Below are 21,784 nucleotides of genomic sequence, written 5' to 3'. Positions count from 1 at the left end.
TGCATATTTGTATAGTCAATTTAAACAATTATCTGCTTCAGTGGAGGGTAGCCATGGTAGGATATATAAAATCACTGGTACATGCTCTAGTTTGGGCCATCAACCTTTTAAAATCTAGATTCTCACACCTCTGGGAGGTGGTTCCGATAGCAAAGTCTCATCTTTAAATATACAGGGTATGGATGAGAAACAGAGGAAGAATCCCTCAGTGAGCCAATAAGTCAGGGCAATTAAACATGTTGTAGGAGATCTGTGGTGAAGGTGGGTTGGGGGGTGAGGTGGAATGACACCTATTTAATATTTACAACATGTCACCGTGGTTAGGCATTGCAACACTGCATAGGAGACAGGGCTTGGTGGGAGGAGACCCTCACACTGGCCCCCTTCATTGTATCCCCGATCGGTTTTCCAAGGGTCCAGCAGTCGTGAAGCTGGTACACAGAGCAGATGACATGCAGTGCTGCCTTTCCATGTCCCTGGTTCCCCGTGGCAGGTAGGGGCAGGTCATATCTCACCAGAGTTGGGAGAATTAGATTTCTAGCTACATGCATTTGGGCTCACGTCACTATGCCGAAGGAATTTTCACTAATCATTTCTGCGGTCCCATTTGAGGGGATGCTTTTAGACTTTGGGCTGTCTTCATTCTTGAACAAAGCCGGCATCCTCATTTAGGAGAAAAGGCAGAGTGAGTGCCCAGATCTCCAAAAGGGATCTCTCTGTCTTTGAGAAAACCTGGGCTCCTACATATAAGTTCTTTACTCATGACCACTCTTGAAATAGATGTCGTTACACACAGTGAGGAGAAGAGGCATCTGGGGCTCAGAGAGATTAATTAACCTGCCCACTGTTTCACAGAAATAGGTAGAAATCTGAGACTCAAATCATATTTTGTTTATTCTAAGGTATTCTTTCTTTTATTTGACTCTCAGCTCAAAAGTATGGTATGTAATTTTTGACAGTTGCTCTAGTCTCACAGAGTTCTAAGGCAATTTTTAAAAAGCTCTGAGCTTCATTTATAAATATGGTTTAGTGAATTGTGGTCCAAACCAAGCAACCAACCAACTAAGCAAAACAAAAAACAAACAAACAAACAAAAAAAAACAAAGGTAAGAAAAATATTTGCAATTATTTTCTATTAGATATATAATACATGTGTGCATAATTTCTTCTGTCATCCCAAGAAGAGATTGGTCTAATGCATAATTAATCCATATGATTTGGACATGTTTACAAAACGTTTTTCTCCATTAATATGTAACACAAAATATATAGGTTTTCGTGGATTTTTTTTCTGACTCCTGATACTTGGGCATGTGAAATAAGCCATACTCTGTAAGTTTTTAGCCCGTTATTCACTACCACATCTTTTAATATAAGCTGTATTTCCAGATGCTTTTTCAACCCGATATTATAATCCTGACTATAATTTTTTCTTTTTTTTAAAATGTTTATTTATTTTGAGAAGGATAGTGTGTGGGACAGGCAGAGAGAAAGAGAGGGAAAGGGAGAGAATCCCTAGTGCAGAGTCTGATGTGGGGCTCAAACTCATGAATTGCGAGATCATGACCTGAACCAAAACTACAAGTTGGATGCTTGACTGAGCCATGTAGGCACCCCAACCTTGCTATAATTTTGAGGTTATGGGGAGAAAACCAGAAGAAGGTGTATTTTTAAATGATTCCACTATGAGTGGTTGAAAAACAAAAAAGTACTGTTAATGTGTCAATATAATTGGGATTTAAATTGTTAGAATATATAAAAGGGAGCGCCTGGGTGACTCAGTCAGTTAAGCTTCCGACTTTGGCTCGGGTTATGATCTCACAGTTTGTGAAATTTGAGCCCCACATTGGGCTTTGTGCTGCCAGCGCAGAGCCTGCTTTGGATCTTCTGTCTCCCTCTCTCTCTGCTCCCCCTTTAGAAATAAACGTTTAAAAAAAATATATGTATATATATATATCTATATATAGATATAGATATAGATATATATATATAGATAAAAGAATATGGTGTTTTGGCAAAAATTACACATTAAATAATAGAATTTACTTTCAAATAAGGACCATTTTTGTTTGAAGCAGAGATGCAGGTTTCTCAAAACTGGGGTTTCATAGATTTTGGCTTTTGCCTGTTGATGTGAAAGAAGTAGAATTTAAACTGAAGTCTTTAAAGTAATGGAACAAAGGGGGTGAATGGTTTATGGATTTGGCATTCTTTGCATGATCATATAGATTCAGAAAGGAAACTTTTAACAGGATCTGAGGAGTTGAAAAGGATTAAAAATGCTCTAGGTCCATTGGACATAACTTTTGCCAATCTATGTTTTCTTAGTTTCTGTGATACTGTTATCAATGGATTCTGCTCCACAAATTATTAATATTAATCATCTTCATGTATTCTGAAGAACTTTGGCCAGCTTCCCTGCCTTTTCTGCTTTGCCAAGTGTGGTTTTCAGAGTGGAGCGATTACCGTGGTTGCTCCTGACGGACACCTGTAGGATGACTGAGCAAGAAGAAACCCAGAGCCAGGGTGACTGAAGTCATCAACAAAAAAAGAGCAAGGGTTGATACAACCAACATGTGGACATTTTATCTTAAGAATTTATTCAACACTAAAAAAATTTCAATCCACAGTTGTAATTTTTTTTACTTCTAGAAGTGGCCAAAGCCCTTCAGTAACAGCAAGTTCCTAGACAAGGGGTGAGATCCTTACATCACTTTTCAGTTCAGTCTTTGTGCTCTGTTGACACCACTCATACCAACAGCTCAGAGGGTGTGTGTAGAGTCCTGTCTATGCAGGCTGAGCTTCCCATAGACATTATGCAGTAGCGATTTAGTCTGGGCTTCGTAAAAATTGATAGTAGAATTACTTGAATCAACATTTGTGATTGTTTTCAGGGCTCAGTAATGTCTTATATATTCTTTCTCTCTGACTGGGGGTGGGGAATGTAAGGTTTTATAGGTGTGAGCTATAAAGATGTATAAACTAAATTCTATGCATTTAGCTTGTCCAAAGGAATAAAGTAAGGACACACAAGAAAAATTAATTTGTGTAGACCTCACCTAACTTTGCTCCAGGTGATGTTTAACTGTGTAATGGTAGAATCATGTTAACCCTGAGTACTCATCTTGCTTTTGGTAAAATTTGATTCAAGCCATGTAAACAAAATTTGTTTTTCTAAGTTGTTTTCACTAGGTGATTTGTGCTTATCTGTCAGGAGTTACAAAAAAAGAATGATAAAAATTGTTTCTCTGCTCGTCTGTCTGCTCTCGGTTATATATCCCAGTGCTTCACACGTCTCTGTTTGCCAGTGGGACTGCGTCTGCAGCTTTTCAGTAAAAGTGTGGTAGGGGATTGTTGGTCCCAAAGCTGGACAAACACACAGGTATACCGATACCTTCTTCTGAGAACATAGTGGCGAATAAACACCTGCTCTGCATGTAGGAGCTTCCATCCAGAGAAGTCTGAACTACTCAGGGGACCTGAGGACACTTCTCCAGTGGCCTGCAACAGGACCAGCTTTTTTTCCTGGTTAGAAAAACTGTTGGTGAAATCTACTCAGTGATAAGAAGGAAGGAACTGTTGATAGGTACAACATGGGTGAATCTTAAAATCATTCTTCTGAGTGCAAGAAGACATATGAAAAAAAAAGTACATGACATATGATTCCATTGTTATAAAATTCTAGGAAAGGCAAACTATTTTGTAGGGACAGAAAGGAGATCTTCAGTTGCCTGGGGACATGTGGGGTGAAGACAAGAGGTAAGGGGCAACAGGCAGAGGGGTAGGATTACAAAAGGGCACTAGGAAACTTTTGGGGTTGATGCACATGTTCATTATATTGATCGTGGTGACAGTTTCATAGATGTAGACATTGTCAACATATGTCAAATTGTGCACTATATATATGGGCAGTGTAACATTTATCTGTTATACTATGTGTATAGCAAGAGCGAGGATTATTGTGTTACTGGTGTAACAGAAATCATTTGTCACTTGCCATAGACATCAGGTAGATAGGAAAATAAAGGCAACTAAAACAAAACATAAAAGAAAAGCCTACTTTGCCCTTTGTTGTCTGGGGTATAGGGAAGGTCCCCATGTTTCATAATGCTGTTCCCATCTGCTTTTTGATTCTTGAAATATCTTTTATTGATGGGCAGGGAATTATATTTTAATTGTCAAGAGCGGCAGTTTTGGAGTTGGGAAGGCCTAGATTTGGCCTAGTCATCTGCTAGCTGTGTGCCTTTGGGCAGACACTTGACCTTTCTGATAGTTTGTTTTCCCTACATGTGAGGTGGGATGACAGAGGCATAGTAAGTCCTCAATAAATGGAAGCAGTTTTTGTTATTACTTTTATTCATTTCACATTCTGATTTCCACAAGGTTTAAAATACAGATAGTCTTGAGTGAGAAAAGACAGTGTTTTCAGTTCACAGGAGGTCATGTTACTGTGGAGAAATGGAATCAGAAACGTTGCTTAGAGAAGAGAAAGATCATTACACGAAGGGAAGGGAGCCTAGGCAGGAGACCATAGATGATTTGCCTGATGCCCACTTTTCTGTTTTCCTCATGGCGGCCATTTAGCTACCAGATGACCTTCTCATCTGGTTTTTCTGGTGTAGTGGCTTCTGCTCTTTGCAGGGTTTGTTTTTAATTCATTAGTCTTTTCTTTTGTTAATTAATAATGTCATTGTTTATGAGTGCCATGTTCATGATTGCTTATTGAAAAATTTATTCTGGCATTTAGCCTGTACTTGTTTGTTTAGATGTATGAGTATTTGTACTCCTCTGTAGAAATAAATGTTTTGACTTTCTAGATGTTTTGCTTAAATTTAGCTGAGAGATCTTATTTAACTTTTTATTAGTTCTTATAAACTTAATTTAAAAAATTAATATATATACTTATGGAAGTGAAAGTTGATTAGTTTATCCAAAATTGGTCATACTGTTGATAAGTAAGTTTTCAGGATATATAGTAAAACGTTTTTTTTTTCTTTACCTCTGAAAAGATATCATTTTCACTTATAGAACTAGACGAATTACCTGCTTTCCCCTGATCTTGACCTAATTTTTTTCCCTCTGCCAGGTGTTTGCAGGGATTTGACAAGTGATTGATTTGGTTTTAGAGGGTCCTGGAACTGCACAAAGTGTTTTTAATATTGGAAAAGACATGCCCAGTTTTTCACAAGTTTTAAGATTTATTGTCTCCCCCTAACATGCTGCAAATGAGTTTGTTTCCTATTTATTTTACTCAGAATGTAGTAATTGTTGTCATTAGCTGAAGGGCAGTCTTGATCATAAGGAAGGATAGACTGCCTTTTAACACTATCTGTTTTTATTTGGCATCTTTGCAGGACTGGACATTAGGTGGGTAGACTGCTACTTCCCTTTTACTCATCCTTCCTTCGAGATGGAGATCAACTTCCACGGAGAATGGCTAGAAGTTCTTGGCTGTGGGGTGATGGAACAGCAACTAGTAAATTCAGGTAGAAAAGAATCCAACATTTTATTTGTAGGCTCTCTTGAAAAAGACTCTCTCTCCTTTCACTTCATTTGCATACTTATTTTCATATGCATTTATATGCCCCTGTAGGGGTAGCCTCACAATCTCTGTCTCCTCCTGTTGCCCACGTACTTGTCCCTTAACTCTCCATACTTAACTCTGGAAGAACTTCATTTCTCATATTTTGCACAGACTTTTTGTTTCTGGAGATCTTCCTTGTTAGCACTTAAGTATTGGATTTGTACTTCATAATTTCGTATTTGTTGATATGTTGCTTTGCAGTTGCCTCTAAGCATTTGATGCATACCACATGAGTCCAGTTTGTCTTCCAAACTGTTTAAGAACAAGGCCAATATATAATACTTTTTTGTTCTTATTTCATTTATAAGTAAGTTATATCTGTGGATACAGCTCTTCTCTGCAGGACCATTGCTTAATAAAAATGATTATTTTTAAACTTAATTTCAGAGCTGTTTTTTTTTTTTAAATCACTATATGAACGTAATTAAAAAATATTTTTTCAGAGTATAAATCCTCCATGAGAAGTCGGTGGGATTGGGCATTTGAGCAGGAACTCTGTGTAAGCAGTTAAGTGGAGGGGAACTGATGAAGATTGCATTCTGCCCCTCTCCCCTTCCCGTAGTAGGGCATTTACTCTGTGGCCTTGGAGGGCAGTGGCTCTGGTTCAGGTTTGGTCACAGGGCCTCGGGCAGCAGAATGGAGAAGAGCAGGCCCTCTTGGTGGCTAAGAAATGTAGAGAGACCACAGGTAAGGTCATGGGGTTAGAGAATAAGGATGGTGTGAGACAGAAGAGATGAGGTGGCAGTCAAGTGCAAGATTTGTGGTAATCCAGCTTGGGAGACTGGAGGCCTAGCCTTCCCTTCTTACTCCCAGGTAACCTTTGTCTGCAGGGGCCTGGACTCAGCTCACAGATTCCTCTCCTTTCTGCCAAGGAAGGCTTGGGGGAAAGCCCAGAACAGTGCCAAATGCTTCTTGGATAGTTTTCAATAATTTGAAGAGCTGACCTAGAGAAGGACAGAGAGGTCGGATGTTAAGGGCTGTGTATAAAAGTTGTGAGGCTTGGGCCTGGGTGTCTGTCTATCTTAGGTTTTCTGTCAGTTGACAGCTGTGTGTCTTCAGGCAAGTTGCTTAAACCCCTGTGAGTCTTAGTTTTCTCATAATTAAAATGGGCACAATGATACCTTGCTCAAAGTTTCATTATGAGCATTCATCAAGGTGATGTATGTAACGTGCTTATTAGCACTGGGTCTGGCACGCTGACTAAAATTAATTGCTGATTTTGTTTTTAAATTGTTTTTCAAATGGTTAGAGCCATTTATCAACAGAGCCCCCTTAAAAAGGAAATATTTGAACAGAGGCTGTCCTGTACATCACAGAAATGATTTCTCATTAATTGGAATTAGATTACCTCTTTGATCTTAGTCACTTCAGTATCCATGATTCTAGTCTGAGGGATTTTAGAGGGAAAAAGACAATTAACCAATAGTAAGAGACACCGGAAAATCAGCCTGATACGTATATATCCATCTTAGTAGAAAACACAAAAAATTGGAAGCAAATATGTAAGATTTAATCTCTTCTTGAGTAGGAGCTAACTTCAAATACTTCTGGGATGTTTTTGTTTTTTTTTCTTAGAAGATTTGAAGGAATCCCAGGCTTCATCCCAGAAACATGTGTTATCAAGGGCCAGGACTGAGAAAGCCGGTCAGGGGATGGTCAGCTTAACATGTCAGTTGTTGCTGGGAATAGTGCTTCCTTGTATCTTTTCCAGTGTCCTTGATGGGTTTTTATGAGGTTTATTCACACAGTAATTGGCCAAATACAGTTATCTGAAACAGGTTTCCAAGTCATTATTGCACATTAATGGGACTGCTGTTCCACAATTAGATCAGCCATGTCAAGTGTTCTTGAGGGAAGTGGCAAAGTGAAAGAAAAGGAAAAAAAAAAAAACAAAAAAAAAACAGAACGTATGAGATGCAAATATATTTGAGAGGTTCACAGTTGTGGTAAGATGTAGTTTTAGTTGGTGGGAAATTGTGCAGATAAATTTTAAATGAAATATCTTGCGAGGGAGACTACTGAAAAGAAAGAAGAGATGATTTTGTAAAAGAAATTCTGTGTAGGCTGTGCTATTTGAACTTTAAGTTATTGTGACAAAGTTCTGCTCTGTGTTCTCAGACTGGGATGTGTTTTGACATCTGTAGTTAAAATCTTTAAACTGTGTGCCTGGCAATCATCAACCGCAGGCTTTATTTGTAAGAACAGCTAATTTTCTGTCTGCTGAGCTCCGTGGTCTAGAGAAAGGCTGACTGTGCATGCTCCAGCCCTCTAGTTCCATTTTGCCGTTCCTTCCATCTTCTCTCCTACGTTTCCTTCCCTCCCTTCCACTCCCCTGCCTTTTAAATAGAGCTTCCAAGAAACACTAACATGTGGCTGTAGATCTTCTTCTTTAAGGGTCTCATAGCGGCACAGGTAAGTGCTAAAGTAACTGGACACCAAAGAAGCCGGAACTAGATGGTGAAATTAGCAGCCACACTTAAGCCCTTCCTGTGGGCCAGGATCTCACCTCATCTCACCAATGCTTCTGAGCCTTTCTTTCATTTAGCCTTGATAACAAGGCTCTCATGTAGATGCTCATATGATCCCCATTGACAGAGCCTGAGGAAGGTACCATGCTGCACTATCCAGATAGTAAATTGCATGATTATGAAGTGGCTAGAAATCCATTGCAAATAAATTATTCTGTCTCACCTAGAATGAAAAACAGAAACCAAATGAAACAAACAACAGCAAACAGAGCTCTCTTTGGCTGGTAGTTATTTGTTACCCCTAAAGAAGGGCTAGGCCATCATGTATGTTGTCTCCTATGATAGAGTGCATTTAATTAAAAGCGGGGAATTAGATTGCTAATATGAACAGTCTGTGAAAACGCTATTACACATTTAAGTTGACTATGGCATATATGTGGATTTTTTTCCCCTGGAGTAAGATAAGGGTCTTCCACATAGCTTATAGAATTTTACTTTATTTCTTCTTTAATTTATAATGTTTTTGCCATTGCTTTCAGATTTCTTAGATTTACTAATCATGATGTGGGTGATGACAGTTATTATGATGATTTTATTGGTTTTTCCTTCAGGAGATGTTTTGAGGACAGTACTGAGTCATGTCCCCGAATACCACACCCTCACTTCCCATTGGGCTGACTCAGGTTGCTAATGTCTTTTCAAGTAATATATGGAGCACAAACATCTAAAATCATCACCAGGGTGACTGTAGGCTGTGATTGTACCAGAAAGGAATTTACCATTTATTTGAGCCCCTTGAAATTTAGAAGATTGTAATGGAAAAAGCTCTATGGTGGAATATAACATTTAAAAGATGAAATCTCTTTCTTTACCTCTTTGTTAAAATTTAAAAGTGTGATCTTTTGGGAAAACCTTGTAAATATATACATGAACAGTTTCCAGTTTTTTTTTGTTTTTTTTGTTTTTTTAAGTTTATTTTTGACAGTGAGAGAGAGAGGGTGCGCATGAACAGGAGAGGGTGAGAGAGAGGGAGAGAGAGAATCCCAAGCAGGCTCTGCACTGTCATCTCAGAGCCCAATGTAGGGCTGGAACTCATGAACAGTGAGATCATCTGAACTGATAACAAGAGTTGGATGCTTAACCGACTGAGCCACCCAGGCACCCAGTTGCCATTGTTAACAATCATTCTTTGTTCTTGTTCATTTGTCAAATTTCTCTTGAATTCCTTTTAAGGCTGTAGAAAAGTGAAATAAGCATTGTTCTTGCCTTTGGGAATAGCATAGCATACACAGACATACAAATGATTACAATACCATGTGATAAGTATTTGTAACAGAGGTATTGTGGCCAGAATGGGGAGAAAGAAGAGATTGAAGAAGATTGTGCCAAGACCTTGTCCTGATTACATTCAGGATAGAATGCTAGAAGTATGGGTATTTGAAATGTATGTCCCAGAATAAGTCAGGTTTCTGTTTGCAAGGAGTTGTGTACTTTATGAACTTTGCTTGGATGGCCAGGTAGGATACCCAGTGCTTCTTTTCCCATGTGAATAAATATCTATTTCCAGTCTATTACTGTCTTTAGTAGCCAGTCTCTGCAGCCTCTACACACACTTGTGACATTCAGTGTTATTAATCTCAGCTGGGGAACTTCTAGAGGCAACAACCAAGATATGTGCCTGTACTGGGCGTAGTATTATATACAGGCAGACCTACCATTAATCTACTTAGCATCTTTTGTGTGTAAGGGACTGTGCTAGCCAAAGAGGAGGACACAGACACCATAAGATGTGACCTCTCCCTCTAAAGTTTACCATGTAGTAGGGAAGATGAGATTATATAATTAGAGCATGGTAACATAAGTGCCACTCATGACATGGAGCTTTGGGAGGTGTGAAGAGGGGACTATGTTCATCAGTTAGATTTGTGGAAGCATCAGAGAGGAGGTGGTATTTGAATTGGTCCTGGGTTTAACCAGTGGTTAAGTGTGTGCCTGGTAACTGCCTGGAGAGCCTGGTAATCATCTGGAGAGCCTATGTAAAATGTTCATATCAGGATATGTAGGTCTGGGATGAGGACTGAGATGTGCATTTAAAAATTTTTTTTAATGTTTATTTTTGAGAGAGAGAGAGACAACACAAGCAAGGGAGGGCAGGGAGAGAGGAGACACAGAATCTGAAGCAGGATCCAGGCTCTGAGCTATCAGCACAGAGCCTGACGCGAGGCTCAAACTCATTAACCGTGAGATCATGACCTGAGCTGAAGTCGGACTCTCAACCGACTGAGCCACCCAGTCACCCCTGAGATGTGCATTTTAAATAAATAGCCTAGATAATTCTTATGAATGACCCACATTCAGACCATGCTTTGAAAATCCTACTTTTAGGTTGAATATTTTCCCCAGTTTTATTGGTGTATAATTGAAAGATGATGAACTATGAATATTGAAACTGTATAGTTTGATCTATTTTTGACATATGTGTATACCCATGAAACTGTCACCACTGTCAAGATAATAAACATTTTCATCACCAGCCAAAGTTGCCTTGTGCCCTTTTGGTAATCTATCCCTCCTGCCACCCTGTCACTAGGCAACCACCGATCTACCTCTGTCACTATGGATGAGTTTGGATTTTCTAGAGGTTTATATAAGTGGAATCATACAGTATATTCTTTATGTTTTGCTTCTCTCCCTCAGCATAATGATTTTGAAATTAATCCGTGTTGTGTATATTGATCAGTGTTGTATATGTCATTCATTCCTTATTGTTTTAAGTATTGTTTCATTGTATAGACATACCCAATTAGATTATCCATGCACTTTTTGGTGGACATTTAGTTTGTTCCCAGTTTTGGCTATTAGAAATAAAGCTGCTGTAGATATTTGTATAAAATCCTTTGTGTGCCTGTATGTTTCCATTTCCCTTGAGAAAAAACCTAGGCGCGGAATGTTCTATAAATGTTAAATAGATCAATGTAATTGAATAGTGTTCAGCTCTTTTATGTTTACTGATTTATTTTTTTTTTTTGGTCTTAGTATCCTATCAGTTTCCCAGCAAAGATTATTAAAATTTTCTACTATGATTATGGGCTTGTCTATCTGCTCTTTTATCCTATTAATTTTTCTTCATGTTTTTTTAAAGTTATATTATTAGATATATATGCTTTTATAACTCTTATGTCTTCTTCATGAGTTGCCCCTTTTATCATTATGAAATATCATCTTTATCTCTGGTACTTCTCTTTTTCTTGAAGTCTGTTTTATTTATATTAAAATAAGCATTCTAGCCTTACCCCTGTTCTCAGTTAGTTTTATGTTGTTATAGTTACATGTGTTGTGTCTACATACATTGAAAACCTCACCACTCAGTGTTAAACTTTTTTGCTTTAAGAAGTCATATGCATTTTAAAGAACTTAAGAGACCATAGTTTTCTATTTACCTAGCTCTTACAATTCTCTTGCTCTTCCTTTATTCCCTAAGATGCTTGTTTCCCTCTGGTATTTTTTCCCTTTGGTATGGAAAACTTCCCTTACCATGTCTGTTGGTGATGAATTTCTTAGTACTCCTTTATCTGAGAATGTTTTTATTTACCCCTTATCATGAAGAATATTTTTACTGAGAATAGAATTCTGAATTCATCTTTTTTCTTAACAATTTAAAGATGTTGTTCCATTGTCTTCTGCCTCTATAGTTTCTGTAGAGAACCACAGAATCATTTCAGTCATTATTCACCCAAAAGTAATATGTTGTCTTTCTTTAGCTACTTTCAAGATTGTTTTCTTTACCTTTGGTTTTCATCAGTGTGATTTTGATGCATTGAGGTGTGGTTTTCTTGGACTCTGTTTTGAGATTCACTGAGCTTGAGTCCATGAATTTATGTTTTTCACATATTTTGAGAATTTTCTGGTCACTATTTCTTCAGATAATTTTTTCTATCTCAGTCTCTTCCTCCTCCCCTTCTAGAGCTCAAATTGTACCCATGTTAGATCTTTCGATTTTATCTCAGAAGATCCCAATACTCTGCTCACTTTTGTCTATCTTTTGCTGTTTTTCATACTAATTTCTGTTCCATGTTCATGTTCCTGTATCACCTTCACAGAACTGCCTTGATCATCAAATATATTTTTTTATTTCAGATTTTTTTTTAGTTTTAAATTTTGTATGTGTTTTTTGAATTTATTTACTTGTTCCTATTTCTCTTCTGAGAATTCCTATATTTTCATTCCTATCAATTGTGTTTTTCTTTACCTCATGGAACATAGTTACAGTAATTGCTTTAAAATATCTGTCTGATAGTTCCAACATCTGGGTCGCATCAAGAATGAATTCTGTTTAGAATTCATCATATTTTCTTGGTTCTTTGTCAAATGACTTTGTGTGTTGGAAGTTGTGAATGGTAAGTTGTGTGCACGCTGTCCTATTTTAAATTTGTGTTAACTGTTGATATTTTAGTAGATGGTCACTTGGTGAAGTTTAGACCTTGGTTCTGACTTGTTTCCCATGGGCAGTCATTCAGATCTCAGTATAAGTCTTAGTGATACTGATCTCTGTCCTTCCCGCACATATGTACTTGAGGGGTTAGTCAGAAACTCGTGTGAATGGTTCACATCTCAGTTCAGTTTTCTCAGCTTTTGCTATGCTAGCTTGAGTCTGTGGTGTGCATGTGTAGTCATGGGTTAGGCTGATGCTTATGCAGGTAGAATTAGGGCATCTTCTCTGGGCTCTTCTCCACTCCAACTCACAGAGCCATTTCCCTGAATATAGAAGGAGAGATTTCTCTTGGAGTCTTAGCTGCCATTGATGCTGTGCAGCTCTGCAGCTGGGGCCCACCTTCAGGGCAAAAACATGGGAGAAGCAAACAAACATGAAATTCCTCCTATGGAGGTTGTTTCTCCAGGTTTTGACTTTCAATCAAAATTTGTCTATTTACTTTTCATAGTGCTCTTTTAGTGATTTTGTGTATGTATCCTTGTCCAGGGATTTAAATTGCAATCAGAGTGAGTGATAGAGGGCTCATACCCCCATAGTGAGATCAAACTCTAGGTTGGGTTGTGAGGGCACCCCAGGTAAAAGGATAATTGCATGGACATATCTATGTGGTGCCAGAAAACTGTGGATATACTGGGTCTACCTGTGTATTTAATCTATCGATTTCATTATTTTTTTTTTTAATTTTTAATGTTTATTTATTTTTGAGAGAGAGGGAGTGTGAACAGGGGAGGGGCAGAGAGAGAGGGAGACACAAAATCCGAAGCAGGTTCCAGGCTCGAGCTGTCAGCACAGAGCCCGATATGGGGCTCGAACCCACGAGCCATGAAATCATGATCTGAGCTGAAGTCGGACGCTCAACTGACTGAGCTACCCAGACACCCCTAATCTATTGACTTTATTAATTAAAATTAAATATAGTGCATTTTTAGGTAAAACACTGAGTTGAGACTAAGATCTGCATACTCTGATTTCTTCCTTTCCTTCCCGTGTCACTCCCCAATCTTTCTCTTCTTCCTTCCTTTCCTTTAGCCGTCTAACTTTCCTCCCTTCCCTTAAGTCAGTCTTGGCCCTGTTAGTGCCCTTTCAGAAAAGCAAACAAATATGTGTCAGCCCCATGTGTACGTGTGGCTTTGTAGTTCCTCCTAGTGACACATTTTCAAGCTGTCAGAGTAGAGATGTCTTTTCAAATATTTACTTAGCCTTTGTCCTTTTTCTCTTTTCAAAATGGGTAAGATGGTGAGATTTTTTTTTCTGACATAAAAAAATCTGTAATCATTGGAAAAATTTTAAAAATAAAGTATAAAAAAGAAAATAAAAGCAATTCCATTGTTACCTAGGTAAAACTTTTAAAACATGCATATATATAATTAGCCATATCCGTATGAAAAACTTGTATATATTTTAGAAAAATATAATCATCCTTTGATTATTTTTTTGTATTATGCTTTTTCACAACAAATTTGACATGAGTGTCTTTTCATGTTACCAAATATTTACCTACATCATCATTGTTAATGGTTGTATAGACATCGTGGGGGAGTCTTTTTGGCCATTTATGTATTGTTGACAGTAAACAGTCTTTATACAGACATTTGGGCTATTTCCATATTTTGGCTATTGTGTATAATGCTGCTGTGAGCATGCATGTACATGTATTTGAGTCATTGTTTTCAGTTTATTTGGGTGCATAACTTAGGAGTGGAATTGCTGCATCATATAATAACTCTGTGTTTACTTTTGAGGAAGTACCAAATTATCTCCCACAATGGCTAAACCATTTTACCTTCCCACCAGCAATATATGAGACTTCTATTTCTCCACTTCCTTGCCATTGCTTATTATTTTCTGTTTGCCTGGTATTGTTTTGTTTTGCTTTACAGCCATCATAGTAGGTATGAAGTAGTCCCTCTCTGTGGTTTTGATTTTTATTTCTCTAATGGCTTATAATGTTAAACATATTTTCATATACTGTTTGTATATCTTCTTTAAAAACATGTCTATTCAATTTCTTTGCTCATTTTAAAGAGTTTTTTTTAATGCTTATTTATTTTTGAGAGACAGAGAGAGACAGAACGAGCAGGGGAGGGGCAGACAGAGAGGGAGACACAGAATCCCAAACAGGCTCCAGGCTCTGAGCTGTCAACACAGAAGCCCTATGTGGAGCTCTAACTCAAGAACCATGAGATCATGACCTGAGCTGAAGTTGGACGCTTAACTGACTGAGCCACCCACGTGTTCCTTTGCTCATTTTAAAAATTGGATTGTCTTTTTGTTGCTGAGTTGTAAGAGGTCTTTATATATTCTGGGTATTAGACCTTTATCAGATGTATGATTTGTAAATATTTTCTCCAAATCTGTAGGTTTTCTTTTTATATCTTGATAATGTATGTCCTTTGAAGCACAAAATTTTTAGATTTTAATGAAGTCTAATTTGTCTGTTCTTCTTCTTCTCTTGCACCTGCTTTTGCTGTCATATCTAAGAATCTATGGTCAAACTTAAGGTCAACTAGATTTACCCCTGTGTTTTTATCTAAGAGTTTTGTGGTTTGGGCTCTTCTATTTAGGTCATTGATCCATTTTGTGTTAATTTTTGTACATGATATGAGGTAGAGGTCCAAATTTATTCTTTTGCGTGCAGGCATCCAGTTGTTCCAGTACCATTTGTTGAAGAAACTATTCCTTCCCCATTGAAAGCTCTTGGCACCTCTGTCAAAAATCAGTTGACCATAGATGTATGGGTTTATTTCTGAACTCTTAGTTCTATTCCAGTGTTCTATGTTTCTGTCCTCACACAAGTACCGCATGTTTTGAGTAGTGTAGCTTTGCAGTAAGTTTTAGAATTGGTAAGTGTGAGTCTTCCAATTTAGTTATTCTTCCATTCATTCTTTACTTTTTACTGTAAACCTACTGAAGTCTCTGTAACTTTTTAAGGGTTATTTTTTCTTAAAATTGTTTTCCTTGAGATACTTTATTCTTATACTTTGTCTGCTCATCTGTCTGTATCTCTCTGTATTCCAATGCTTTATTTTATCTATCAGTCCACTATCCACCACCTAGCTTAAGAGACAAAGGACATTATACAGCCGAACCTCCCTGCCCCCACTGTATATATCCTTTTTGTTGGTATCTTCCCACTTTGCCTCCATCCTATGAGAATCACTGTTTTGAATTTTGTGTTGTTATCTTGATTTTCATTGTAGAGTTACTATGTATATTATAAAACAGTTAACATTCATGGGCTTTTATATTTTTGCAAATGGAATTATGCCATCCTTTTATGACTTTACTTTTCCATGTAGCATTGTGAAGTTCATCTGTGCTGTCATATGTAGAGTTTTAGTTCAGTCATTTTTCACTACTTAAATTCTATTGGAAGAATATGCCATAGTTTATTCATCTATTGGATATTTGACTATTTCTAGTTTTTTCTTTTCTCTTTTCCTATTACAAATGCTATTGCTGAACATTCTTGTACATCCTATGTGTATAGGTGTAAGCGTTTCTCTAAGGTATATTTTATTTAGCAGTGGATTTCACAAAGTTAGTTTTTGTGGACTTCTTTAGCTTTATTGGCCATCACAAGTTTGTTTCCCAGAGTGGTTGGTCCAATTTACACTGCCTTGTGCATTTGTATGAAAGTTCTTGTTGCTCTGTATCCTCTTCTACACTTGACCTGTTCAAATTATTTTGCTGATCTGGTGGGTTTAAAATAGTATCTTACTATCATTTCATTTCTACTCACCTGATTATATTAAGGTCAAACACATTTTTTATATGTTTATTTGAAATCTATAGTTTTTCTTTTGTTCCTTTCCAGATGGGGCTCATTTATCTGTCTTTGTTTGTTTGTTTGTTTGTTTTTAGTGATTGGTAGGAATTCTTTATTTTGAATGCTAGTCATTTGTCATTTTTATTATAATAGTATTGTCTAGGTGGCTTTTTTCCCCCAGTTGCTTTTTCATAAATGGGATATATGTATTTCTTACTTGAGTAACTTTAGATTTCTTTATATAATGCCATTCTCCAAAAAAAGTCACTTTATCAGGGAATGTGAGTGGGTGTAAGTTGACAGGTTCCATAAAGATAACCCTTCTGCTTGTCATGCTTGATTCTGGTGGTTTAAGTCTCTGATGTTATTGCCATATCATTCATATTTTCAGCATGGGGATTCTAAATATTTAATGATTTTCAAACATCTACCTTCTCTTTCCTAATCTTCTGTCAGATTTGGTCCCACCCCCTATGACAGTTTCTCTAGCTGGGAAGGTATGCTGTAGGATGCACTTGTTTGACTAGGAAATGTAGCTTGGAGCTTGCTTGGGGATTCCAGTTACAGTATTTGTACAGAATTTGATTTGTTTCCTGGTATATTTTTTAGTTCTGTCTAGCTCTACTTAGGCTCCATGTCACTCCTTCATATTTCCATTATTCCAATGAAAATAACATTTTCGTAGGTTGATTTCAAGTTGTGGTATGAGTACCTTTCTGATTTTTTTTTTAATGTTTATTTATTCACTTTGAGATGGAGAGAGTAAGTAGGGGAGGGGTAGAGAGAGAGGGAGAAAGAGAATTCCAAGCAGGTTCCGCATTGTTAGCACAGCACCTGAAGCAGGTCTTGATCTCACAAACCATGACATCATGACCTGAACCAAGATCAAGAATCAGATACTTAACCAACTGAGGCACCCAAGTGCCCTATTTTCTGATGTTTTTGCAGCTGTGGTAGTATGTATTTCATACTGTCTGTGGCATACTTTCTCTATGTAGGAAACTTCTGGATAGCAGAGAATCTGCCCAGTATTGTATTTTCAGTGTGTTAGGACTTCTATATTTGGCAAATATAAAGCAATTGTCATCTAATTTCCCCAGTCCTTCTTCCACCAATATGGACTTAATTTTCCCTTTTCAACTATTTGTATTTTTTTCTGTTGTCTCCCCCATTCCTGAAACAGTAACCTCAATAACACAATCCAACCATTATCTTTTAAAGTTGATGGAGTAGCTTATGAGTTTCCAGATAAGGGGTTTGGATTAGAAAGAAATGAAATTTGGCAAGTTTGGATTGTTGCAAAATGCTGTTTCTTTCATTAGACCCCACTGTTGTTCCCAGTTTGTATGCCCTCCCCGTATCCATGCACTTTGTCCCATGACCTTGAAGCACTTGCCACAGTGTGAGGAGTGGATTTTTCTGCCCTGCTGATTTTTTGGCTTGGCCATGTGACTGTTTTGGCTAACAGGATATTAGCAGATGTGATATGAGGAGAAGCTTGAAATGTACTTGACAGTTAGTTTTGCCCTTTTTTGCTTCTTCCTTCCTTTTAATGAGATGGATAGGTATAGCCTGCATGTTCTAGAACAGTAGGAAGCACGCGGAATGGATCCAAAACCAACCTGGAGCTGAAGCCCAGCCCAGTCTGGACTCCCTGAGCCCCATTCAAGCCCCAGCCCCATAGGCATGTGCTTGTGGTTTTACACCACTGAGATCATGTACTGCTTTGTCCATCTGCAGTAGCTGGTTATAAACCGGCTGGTTGCCCTGTGTATTTTTTCTCAGTTTGCCCTGTGTATTTTTTCTCAGTTTATGCAGGGCTCATAGGTACTTAAGATTCTCTCTTCCAATATCATTTCATAAGATTGACTTACTTCTTTCAAGTTTTCCTTATCACTTCCCTTACTATCTTAGTAAGAAGGATGGTTGAAAAGCTTGACTTTTTCTACCCACCCCACTGCCCCTGAGAAGCCATTGAAATTGCTTCCTAGTATTTTAGTGTGTGTTGTGGTTGTTCCCTAAACCAGGCAGTGATTCAGGATGGGATTTATCTGGAAAGTTCTCCCCATGGGAGTTTTATGAAATGCTACTGACATGGAGGATCGTGTGTGTGTGTGTGTGTGTGTGTGTGTGTGTGTGTGCACCCATGTACATGTACGCATTCTCATTATAACCTTTTTTAATGTTTATTTATTTTTGAGAGAGAGCATGGGTGGGGGAGGGCTGGGGGGGGGGGCAGAGAGAGAATCCCCTAACGTGGGGCTCGATCTCACGAATCATGAGATCATGACCTGAGCTGAAATCAAGAGTCAGACATTTAACCGACTGAGCCACCCAGGTGCCCCTCAGTATAACCTTTTCAATGCTTTAGTTCTAGGTTTCTGACTTCAGTCAGTCTCAGGAAGAAGTGAAGTTCATTTGTAATTTCATTTTTGGGCAAAAGGGAAATGCTAATAAAGTTAATACAAGTTAAAAAAAAAAAAAAGAATGTAAGCTTTGTGATAGTAGGGAATATTTTGGTTTTGACCACCATTGTATTCCCAGTTCCTAGAGCAATGGCTTGCACATAGTAGGCATTCAGTATACATATTATAACATTAACAATGGGTATTGAGTGGGTGGACCCCTTCTTCCTCATCCTGATGTTAACTGTTCTTTCTCCATCCAGGCTTATTGGAACAATAAAGTGTGGAGGGAAACCACCTAGTTTCCCAGCCTGACCCCTGGTCTATTTATTCTCAGCTGCTAACACAAAAAGATGTGGTGGGAAGTGCAGGGCCTCAGAGGGAAGATCTGCCTATAGTCAGTCCTGGCCACTCCTTGCTGCAGACATTTTGGGTAGGTCATGAGTGTCTCATTTTCTTTATCTGTAAAATACAGGGCATAGATGATATAAACTCCAGATTTCTTTTTAGCTCTCAGATCTTATGATTTGGCCTCTTAAACAAGCTAGAGATTTTTAATATTAATAAAACCCACAGGGGATTGTGTTTTGTTTTATAGCACCACATGGAAAATTGCATAACAGCAGGACTTTGGTGTATATGGTTGGTTAATCAGGTTTCTTCCCCACACCTCCTTAAAGAAACTCTCAGAATTAAAAAAAAAAAAAAAAAGAGTGCTCATATAATTGAATTTTATTTAAACTATTTATGAAACTCTTGCTTCATGGGATTACTGCAGCTTTGCAGGCAGGTAGCAATGTGCTCCTCAATGGCTCAATTTTATTTTCTCCCTCGCAAAAAGGCAATTTAGAAGTTTAGGAATTATTTATGGTACTGTGGGGATAAACACAATCTGGTAAGTTATTTTTCTTTTATCTTCTTTTTTTTTTTTTTTTAAGGTTTGTTTCTGTATTTTAGGTTGGAAACAGTGTCTTCATGAAATGGTCCTCTTATGTCCATAGATAAAATGAAGTAATGTCACTAGGTAAAATTTATACCAGATTCTCAAAATTTTTTTTCGTTGACATAATTCAGGATTTGGTCAAGTATAACATTTCTCAAAGTGTATGGCTTGGAGCACCTGGGTACTATTGGATGTTTCACACAAGAGAAGATTTGATATTCAACTAAGTGTGGAAATTAATGAGTTGACAAAGTCCTAAAACTCTCTTTAGCAGAGAGCATCTCTGAGTTAGGAAGACCTATCACTGTGCAAGGGATCGAGAGGGCAGTATTTTCAAACATAAGAAAAGATCTCTTTTGTGGAGCCTATTCCAGGAAGAACACATAGGAAAATGCTTTTCCCTTGTTTGCCTGGGCTTGACTGCGAACTAGGAGACTAGTAAAAACGTGTTTTAGAGAAGTAATGACAAAGTATAGTAAGATAGTCTTTTAAAATTTTATCTTAAGGAATGCCTTGAATATGAAGGAAAGCAGCTGATGTTAACATACATGATTTCGGACATTCATTTGGCATTTTAGACTCTCTGTGGAGCCCTGGAAATTGAGGGGTTTGGGGCTTTGAAGGCATTAGGAAGGAAAAGCTCTTGAAATCCATTATTTCATGCTTCCATTTATTAGAATCAGCCTTCCTTCCCTCTGTCCATTCCTTTAACAAGCATTTATTAAGTATCTGTGTGGCAGCCACCATGATGGGTGCTGCATACAGATGTCATTTCTGCCTTTGAGGGACTTAAAATCCAGTGGTAGGGACGGAGGCATCTACCGTTTCCATGACGCTGTGGTAATAGTTGAAGGAAGACACCCTTCCTCAAGAGACTAGGCAAGGCTTCACCAAGGTTGTATTGCTTGAAGTGAGCAATAAAGTTGACCAGGTTGCATGATAGTAGTAGAATGAAGAGATCTTTCTAGGCAAAGAGAGTAGCTTTTGCAGAGATGTGTAGGGTAGGAGGCAGCACCATGTGTTCTGGAAAGACTGGTTAGTATGGGGTACTGGTCAGACCAAAGGCATAGGAATCAAGTAGAGGAGGCAGAAGACCTCCTTGGTCGTAGTCAGTTTGGAAGGGCTTGGAGGGGATCTAAAAGAGCTTACATCTCATCCTTCTGGTAGTAGCAAGAGATTGGGAGATTTTGAAGTAGGAGAAAGATTTGATCAGGTTTGTGTTTTAGAAAGTGGCATTACTGAGGAGAGTGAGTTGAAGAAATGCAGGTCCAAAGGAAAGGAGACCAGGTGAACAGTCTAGACTCTAAATGATGAGAGCACTAGCTGAAGCGGTGGCAGGAGAGAGAGAAGCACACCAGACTGGAGTGAATCTGAAGAGTTTTTGCCAGGCTTTTTGTGCCTGGGGGCCGCATTCTGGGCATGCTGAAGGGATCAGGTAGTCCTGGTTGCAGCGCTTCTAGGCATAAGTGATACTCAGAACGTTGGGCATGCTTTGCCACTATATGCCCTCCAGAGAATTATAAGTGAATTCCATGGCCCCTACCCTCTACCCTGTATACTATCAGTTTCCTGAGCCATAAGTAACTAGCATTACTTCTTTCTTATCACTGAGGCAGTTTTTAAGAGAGAGGAGGCAATCAGGGCCAGATCTCCTCTGAAATGAAAGAAGTAAGTTATAGAGAGCTCTTCTGAATTGGATAGGCTTTGAGCCCTACCAAACGTGGATTCACTCCTGGATGAAATGCATGTAGTGAGTTGGCTTTTATTATCTCATCTAGAAGATTATTATGACTCTCCTTGATAGGCTCTCTCTGTATCTAGTCTAAGTCCAAGTGTATTTGCTTCCTGGAGAGTAACTGTATCAACCAGTAGTCTACACTGGTTGATTGGTACAGGGAATATGTCTCTACCTGAGGAGGCCTGAAAGAGTCTTTGAATAGCTCCGTTTCTTTGGTATGGGACTTTGAAATTGACTTGCTTAATAAATCAGTTTTCTTTCCCTTGTCCATGGCTGGTTATTTCTCTGTTAGCCATTTATGGGGCTTCCTGTTGGGGCATTCTTTGTCAGTATCTTGGTGGTGCATGGAATAGTAGACATGGGGAGAAGATGTGGACAAGAAAGG

At 38.2% G+C, this 21,784-nt stretch overlaps 1 protein-coding gene across 17 annotated transcripts in view; it reads left to right on the top strand.

Moving 5' to 3' along the window:
• Positions 1-21,784, top strand: part of FARS2 (phenylalanyl-tRNA synthetase 2, mitochondrial) — a 619,002-nt gene that overhangs the window by 201,054 nt on the left and 396,164 nt on the right. For 15 of the 17 annotated variants that reach the window (XR_002072565.2, XM_019419846.2, XM_019419849.2 and 12 more), the window contains one exon: positions 5,355-5,486. The exons of the other annotated variants lie outside the window; for them this stretch is intronic. Coding sequence is in view for 14 of the 15 variants with exons in the window: in XM_019419846.2 (XP_019275391.1) it covers positions 5,355-5,486 (132 nt within the window). In the remaining variant the exon portion in view is untranslated. The remainder of the gene's footprint in view (positions 1-5,354; positions 5,487-21,784) is intronic. 17 annotated transcript variants of the gene reach the window in all.

The sequence above is a fragment of the Panthera pardus genome, unplaced genomic scaffold (genome assembly GCF_024362965.1).
Source record: "Panthera pardus isolate Hobbes unplaced genomic scaffold, ASM2436296v1 HiC_scaffold_17, whole genome shotgun sequence".
NCBI classification, from domain to species: Eukaryota; Metazoa; Chordata; class Mammalia; order Carnivora; family Felidae; genus Panthera; species Panthera pardus.
The sequence above is the reverse complement of the archived record's forward strand: the minus strand, read 5'-3'. Positions and strand labels throughout refer to the sequence as shown.